A 7,819-nucleotide genomic window follows, 5' to 3' on the forward strand; every position below is an offset into this window, starting at 1 on the left:
GGACGCTGAGAAGGCCTTCGATAGGGTAGAGTGGGGGTACTTGTGGAGAGGTGCTGAAGAGGTTCGGGTTTGGGGAGGCGTTCGTCAGGTGGGTTAGGCTGTTGTACGAGGTCCCGATGGCGAGTGTAGCCATGAACAAGAGGAGATCTGAGTACTTTCGGTTGCATCGAGGGACGAGGCAGGTGTGTCCCCTGTCCCCCCTGCTCTTCGCACTGGCGATTGAACCCCTGGCTATGGCACTGAGGGAGTCGAGGAACTGGAGGGGGCTGGTGCGGGGTGGGGAAGAGCATAGGGTGTCGCTCTATGCGGACGACTTGCTGCTATATGTGGCGGACCCGGTTGGGGGGGGGAGGGAATTCTGGAGGTAATGAGGATCCTCAGGGAGTTCGGGGATTTCTCAGGGTACAAGCTCAACATGGGAAAGAGCGAGTTGTTTGTGGTTCACCCAGGGGACCAGGAGAGGGGGATTGGCGAGCTCCCACTAAAAAGGGTGGAGAGGAGCTTCAGGTATTTGGGGGTCCAGGTGGCCAGGAGCTGGGGGGCCCCACATAGACTTAATTTCACGAGGCTGGTGGAGCAAATGGAGAAGGAGTTTAAGAGGTGGGGAAACGCCTTTAAGTATCTACAGGTAAGAGCGTTTGCCAGTCGGCAAGTGGTGGAATTCCCACTGCTGCCGCCACGCACGGTACAGGACAGGGTGCTCTCGGGGGCATGGGTTGGAGAGGGGAAGATCTCGGCAACATACCAGGTGATGCAGGAGGAGGAGGAGGCCTCGGTGGAGGTGCTGAAAGGTAAGTGGGAGGAGTTGGGGGAGATCGAGGAGGGGACGTGGGCAGACGCCCTAGGGAGGGTGAACACTTCCTCTTCGTGCGCGAGGCTCAGCCTCATACAGTTTAAGGTGCTGCACATAGCACACATGACCGGGACAAGGATGAGACGTTTTTTTGGGGGTGAGGACAGGTGTTAGGTGCTTAGGGAGCCCAGCAAACCACACCCATATGGTCTGGGCATGCCCAGCGCTGGAGGAATTTTGGAAGTGCGTAGCGAGGGCAATGTTGAGGGTGGTAGGATCCAGGGTCAAACCGGGCTGGGGGCTCGTAATATTTGGAGTTGCAGAGGAGCCGGCAGTGCAGGAGGCAAAAGAGGCCGGTATTCTGGCCTTTGCGTCCCTGGTAGCCCGGCGAAGGACTCTTCTTCAGTGGAAGGATGCGAGGTCCCCAAGCGTGGAATCCTGGATCAACGATATGGCAGGGTTTATTAAATTGGAGGGGGTGAAATTTGCTTTAAGGGGATCGGTGCAAGGGTTCTTCAGGCGGTGGCAACTGTTCTTGGACTTCCTGGCAGAACGGTAGACAATGGTCAGCAGCAGCAACCCGGTCGGGAGGTTCTATTTTATTTTTGTTTGTCTACACTGGGGGATCTGAGGGGGTGTATATATTTACTATGTGTTTCGGCGGGTGTTAATATATTATTTATGTATAGGGGGGTACTGGGTTGTATTGTTTTGTTTTGTATTTAATTTTATTGGGTTCCTTTTACATTTTGTTGTTGATATTTTGTGACAACTTTAATAAAAATTATTTTAAAAAAAAGAAATAACCCAGCCGGGCAGCACGGTGGAGCAGTGGTTAGCACTGCTGTCTCACGGCGCCGAGGTCCCAGGTTCGATCCCGGCTCTGGGTCACTGTCCGTGTGGAGTTTGCACATTCTCCCCGTGTTTGCGTGGGTTTCGCCCCCACAACCCAAAGATGTGCAGGGTAGGTGGATTGGCCACGCTAAATTGCCCCTTAATTGGAAAATATGAATTGGGTACTCTAAATTTAGAAAAAAAAAGAAATAATTCAGCCTTCCTGTTTTTGCTGTTAATCATCGTAAATTGCTTTTCAGATATTTAAAATGTGTCCAAATAGTTCCAAAATGACACACAAATGTATTGTTTAATGACAATAAGCAAAAGTTATTACTGCTCACTATGCAGCAAATTTTGAAGAGCTAGTTAAATTAGTAATTATTTTGCATCCTAAAAAGATCTAACAACCCGTGTATTTTGGTCCTTGAAAAGATAATTACTCATATTCCACAAGGGACCATTGTTTCTCTTGACTCGAGACAAACAAGTGCTGTAGTCATACAGCACAGAAAAGGCCATTCGGCCCATCACGTCTGTGTCAGTCAAAAACAACCACCAAACCATTCTAATCCCATTTTCCAGCACTTGGCCTATAGCCTTGTCTGCCCTGGGATTGCAAATGCACACCCAAATACACCTAAATGTTCTGAGGGTCTCTGCCTCCACCACACTTTCAGACAGCCAATTCCGAACTCCCACCACACTCTGTGGAAAAAGGGTTTTCCTCACATTCCCCCGAAACCTCCTACCCCTTACATATAAATCTCTGCCTCCTGGTCTTTGACCCACCCACCAAGGGGAAAGGTTTATTCCGGTATACTCTTATCTATGCCCCTCATAATTTCATACATCTCAATCATGTCCCCTCCTCAGTCTCCTTTGCACCAAGGAAAACAATCCCAGTCTTTCCAATCTCCCTTCATAACTAAAACTCTCCAGCCCAGGCAACATCCTGGTTAATCTCCTCTGCACCCTTTCCAGTGCTATCGCATCCCTCCTATTATGTGGATTCCTGAACTGCACACAATACTCTAGCTATGGCCTAACCAACGTTTTATACAGTTCCAGCATAATGTCACTGCTCTTAAACTCTGTGCCTCGGCCAATAAAGGCAAGCATACGATATGCCTTCTTTTTCTTTCTTCTAAAATTTAGAGTACCCAATTATTTATTTTTTTCCAATTAAGGGGCAATTTAGCATGGCCAATCCACCTAACCGGCACATCTTTGGGTTGTGGGGGCAAGACCCACGCAGACATGGGGAGAACTCCACACGGACAGTGACCCAGGGCCAGGCTTTGAACCTGGGTCCTCAGCGCCGCAGTCCCAGTGCTATCCACTGCGCCACATATCGCCCACGATATGCCTTCTTAACCACTGTATCCACCTGCTCTGCTGTCCTAAAGGACCGGTATACATGCACACTAAGATCCCTCTGATCCTCGGTGCTTCCCAGGATCCTGCCAGTTATCATGTATCCCCTTGCTTGTCAGTTCTGCCCAAGTGCAGCACCTCACACTTATCCGCATTGAATTCCATTTGCCACTGATCAGCCCATCTGACCAGCCCGTCTACAATCTTGTGTAATCGTGTATCCTCCTCACTTTTTACCACGTAAACATCCATGACTCTTTTGCAGGTAAGTGGGACTACCTTAGTGATAGAAACTGGACGGCATGGACCAGCTGGGCTGACGGGCCTGTTTCCATGCTGTAAACATAAATGACACTCCACCAACTTCCGTATCATCCGCAAATTTACTGATCAACCCTCCTACATTCATATCTATAGCTTGAGGGATATAGTTCCACATCAAGCCTGGAGTAAGGCAAGCCTCCATGAACTATCAGTCAGTTGGTGTTATTCTGTTCCACACTATAGCCAGTTGACTTAACCAACACCCATGTCCTGAAAAAACTGTGATGTTTCACATATCACAATGACATGGGGCAGGTCTGGTGGACCAGTCTGGCTTTTTACCCTGCCTGCCATTTTCACACAATTGTAAATAAATACATTTTTAATAAGCAAGAAGCATTGGATCAACTACCTGCTGTCGAATGTGCGGATTGCTGGGTCTTAAGTGACTTGGTTTTTGGCCGTCCAGGTATAGGACTGGAAGAGGGCATACAGAGAGCTTCCTGAAAAGACGGACTTTCCTTTATACTTTGTGAAGTACGTGTCGCTTTACCTGTTGGAAACATAACAGTGAAAATTAAAAACCTAAAACACCGAGGAGATAAAAGAAGACTATTACTGGAACCGTGGAGGAAGTTATGAGAAACTGAGGGACAATGGTACTCCTGAATAGAGTCCAAACGGGGAGACATCAGCTGAACAATTTCACTACCAATTGTGTGCACAAATGCAGCTTGTACACACGTACATTATCAGGATGCCAACTATTCTAATTTTAGCATATTCATACGATGAATCAATCAGTGATAATTCCTGCTGTTCGACAACAGGTTCTGATGTGAACTGAAACTCTTGCACAATCTAAACTATCAGGTCAAAGTCCGATTTCAGAAAAACGTTGATTTTGCTGCAACCTCTGAGTCACAGTATAAATTAGGCATCAACTTTTATCATGACTCATGAGGGCTAGAACTATTTTTTCTAAACGTCAAACAATAGCAGGCGGCCATGCAAAACAGGCTCAGGATCAAATCAGACCAGTAAGTTTTGCTGCCAGCCAGATAATCCTCCACGAAGGCCTGCACTGTTCCTATCAGGAGTCTATTTACAATAAAAACGGTGTAACACGGCATATCCTGGCCATGTAAATTTCAAACCTCCAGCTCAAAAGTAGTGCAGAATATTCTCAAAAAGACACACTTCAAGTCCTCATTGAAAAGGTCAAATTAAATTGCATCTATGGGGCATATACCAACTTCCATGAGCTGGATTCTGGGCAACTCTTTCTGGAATAAAGATACATCAGGTGTCTAGAACCTGAAACACTTCAGCACCATTTCAAGCAGTCAAGTTTCCTTTTCAGGGACCACTCAAGTGAATCACAGTGAGTTTCCTCATGCCCACATATTGATCCATACCTGGTGTTTTCAGCTTGCTTTCAGGTGAGTTTTTCCTAGTGCTAACAATGGATTTTGGACCATCTGCAACCTTCGCCAACTTCCTCTGCAACTTTTCCATCTGCTCCTTCATCTGTTCCAGTTCCACTTTGGGGAAAAATGTTACAGGATACTTAGGGGGGTGTATCAAGACTCTAACCGCATAAAATTTAAATAGTATTTGATCTGCAAAGGTGTTTGCATTTATGGATTCATCTCCTCTTGTTTGTACAATGCAAAGCAATTCCCATTGAAAAGGAGCGCTTCTAATTCGGAGAAAGGCTTTCCCATGACAATTCCTCATCAGTATCAGAAATTAGATGTAACTTCACAAATCTTACACATAACGCAGAATTGAAAAGAATTTACATAGAATTTACAGTGCAGAAGGAGGCCATTCGGCCCATCAAGTCTGCACCAGCCCTAGGGAAAGAGCGCCCTACTCAGGCCCACACCTCCACCCTATCCCCGTAACCCCACCCAACCTTTTTGGACACTAATGGCAATTTATCATGGCCAATCCACCTAACCTACACATCTTTGGACTGTGGGAGAAAACCCACACAGGCACGGGGAGAACGTGTAGACTCCACACAGACAGTGACCCAAGCCGGGAATCAAACCCGGGATCCTGGAGCTGTGAAGCAACTGTGCTAACCACTGTGCTACTGTGCTGCACTCTGGCCATTGGAAGTTGAGGACGGTGCTTCAGAAATTAAAGTCTTTCTTGATGTCATGGTGTGTACGGTTACCTGACCTCCTCATTGTGTTTCTTGTAATAAACTCCACCATGTATACATAATTCAGTATGTTAATGTGATTGAGAAATCGATCCAATAGCAGTAATTATGTTGAACTGGAGATCACAGCATCTCTATTTTTGCCTTAGAGCAACTCTGGCACTGTGCTTGGACATTATGTTCCCATAATCCACTCTGTATGAATTCTTCCAGCTAAACATCTAATATCAGTAGTTGCTGCCTATTTAACCAGGTGGTGATCCACAGCGTGACATTATTGCACTTGTCTTGCTAATTTTTCAGCTTATGGAGTGTTGTCCTTTCAAATGCCCTTCCTCAAAAGTAGCTTCTGACTGAGTAATCCTGTCATCTCTGTGATTAAACTAGATGGAAAACAGACTTAGCAGCACATTAATTGTCAAATACCTTCTAATTGGGCTTTTGATTTTTCTGACTGCTCCTGATCAGAAATGAGATGCGGTTGGTCAGTTGCCTGGCCACTTGTTTCACTCTCCTCCTCTTCTTCCTCCATCAAGTCATCCACATCCCCAAATAGAGCACTGATTTCCTTAGCCTGGGCACCACTCTCTTCGTTGGAATCGAACAGCTCATCCCATTCATCGTCCTCGTCAAGCGGTCTCAGCTCCACGCCATGTTCACCCTGCGAACATCCCGAAGCCGCCACAATCCCTTCCTCGTCATTCTCATCCAAAAGAGACGCCAGTAGGTCCACGTCCTCAGAACCTGTCACGGGGAGACAGATTACATGAATCAGAGTGTGTAAGTTTGGTCTGCCAGCTTTAAAAGAGACCCTGTTTAACGGATGACATTTTCCAATGAAGTTGGATTGGATTTGTCTATTGTCACGTGTACCGAGGTACAGTGAAAAGTATTTTTCTGCGAGCAGCTCAAACAGATCATTGAGTACATGAAAAGAAATGAAAATACACAATAGGGCAACACAAGCTACACAATGCAAATCCAGACACTGGGTGAAGCATACAGGAGTGTAGTATTAATCAGGTTTCAGACATGCAAAAATAATTTCAATGCTAGGGAGCGATGAATTGAGATGTTCTTACCTTCCATGGATTGACAATACGATGAAGGTGGTTTGAGAAATCGGTGTCAAGCTGAAAGTGAAAATATGGCAGTGAGATTGATCATTAAAACGGGTAACTGTGAACAGACTGGAGAGCTCTGCAGCCACAACCCCCCCACTGGAGGGACAGGCATTTTCTAGGTATTGTGAAGAGATTCAGACAGAGAGCCCCCTCCCTCTGCCTGGGACAGAGTCCAGACTCACCTCAACCAGGACAGGAGTGACTGCAGGGGGGACCCGCAGGGCGCTGGCCTCTTTACCCCGGGGGGTGACTTTACCCGGGATTGGACATGGTAAGGAGGGGGGTTAGCTCCAGCGGGCCTCACCCGGATTCTGCCCTCCCCCCTCAACATTAATTTACTCTCACACTCCCTCTCTCCCTCCCATTCTCTGTCTCTCACACTCCCTCTCTCTCACACTCACTCTCTCCCTCTCTGTCTCTCACACTCCCTCTCTCCCTCCCATTCTCTGTCTCTCACACTCCCTCTCTCTCACACTCACTCTCTCCCTCTCTGTCTCTCACACTCCCTCTCTCCCTCCCATTCTCTGTCTCTCACACTCACTCTCTCCCTCTCTGTCTCTCACACTCCCTCTCTCCCTCCCATTCTCTGTCTCTCACACTCACTCTCTCCCTCTCTGTCTCTCACTCTCTCTCTATTTGGGGATTTTCTCTCTCACCTTCTCTCTCTTTTTCTTCACGTCTTTTGGCGCCAAAAGCTCGGGGCCGCCGTCACCGACTGACGTAATGACGCTGCTCTCCGCTCCGCCCAATGGGAGCGCGGCTCGCACTGGATCACCCGGACTGGATCACCCGGAGCGGCTCGCACTGGATCACCCGGACTGGATCACCCGGAGCGGCTCGCACTGGATCACCCGGAGCGGCTCGCACTGGATCACCCGGAGCAGATTGCTTTGGACCTCCGATGTGGATCATATTGGATCTCCAAGAATGGATTACATTGGATCCCCATGAGTTGGTTACATTGGATCAACCGGAATAGATCATATTGGACCTCCCGGAGTGGGTTACATTCGATCACCCAGGGTGGGTCACCATTTTGCCCAGAGTGGATTGCATTGGATCACATAGAGCGGATCGTATTGGGTCACCTGGAGCGGATCACATTGGATCTCCTGGAGTTGATCACCCGGAGCGGAACGCATTGGGTCACCTGGAGTTGATCGCCGAAAGTGGATCGCATTGGATCACCCTGAGTTGATCACCTGGAGTAGATCGCATTGGGTCACCTGCAGTTGATCACCCGGAGCGGAT

At 47.8% G+C, this 7,819-nt stretch overlaps 1 protein-coding gene across 3 annotated transcripts in view; it reads right to left on the reverse strand.

Moving 5' to 3' along the window:
• Positions 1 to 7,279, reverse strand: part of mcm10 (minichromosome maintenance 10 replication initiation factor) — a 79,546-nt gene extending 72,267 nt beyond the window's left edge. For 2 of the 3 annotated variants that reach the window (XM_072470997.1, XM_072470994.1), the window contains exons 1-5: positions 6,751 to 7,186; positions 6,527 to 6,577; positions 5,871 to 6,188; positions 4,687 to 4,812; positions 3,681 to 3,821 (exon numbers count right to left, since the gene is read on the reverse strand). In XM_072470997.1, coding sequence (XP_072327098.1) covers positions 3,681 to 3,821; positions 4,687 to 4,812; positions 5,871 to 6,188; positions 6,527 to 6,533 — 592 coding nt within the window. In that variant the 5' untranslated portion in view covers positions 6,534 to 6,577; positions 6,751 to 7,186. Of the gene's footprint in view, positions 1 to 3,680; positions 3,822 to 4,686; positions 4,813 to 5,870; positions 6,189 to 6,526; positions 6,578 to 6,750; positions 7,187 to 7,224 lie in introns of those variants that run through there. The other variant, XM_072470996.1, reaches the window with a different exon arrangement.
• Positions 7,280 to 7,819: the final 540 nt, after the last annotated feature.

Source organism: Scyliorhinus torazame, chromosome 13, assembly GCF_047496885.1.
Source record: "Scyliorhinus torazame isolate Kashiwa2021f chromosome 13, sScyTor2.1, whole genome shotgun sequence".
Classification (NCBI taxonomy): Eukaryota; Metazoa; Chordata; class Chondrichthyes; order Carcharhiniformes; family Scyliorhinidae; genus Scyliorhinus; species Scyliorhinus torazame.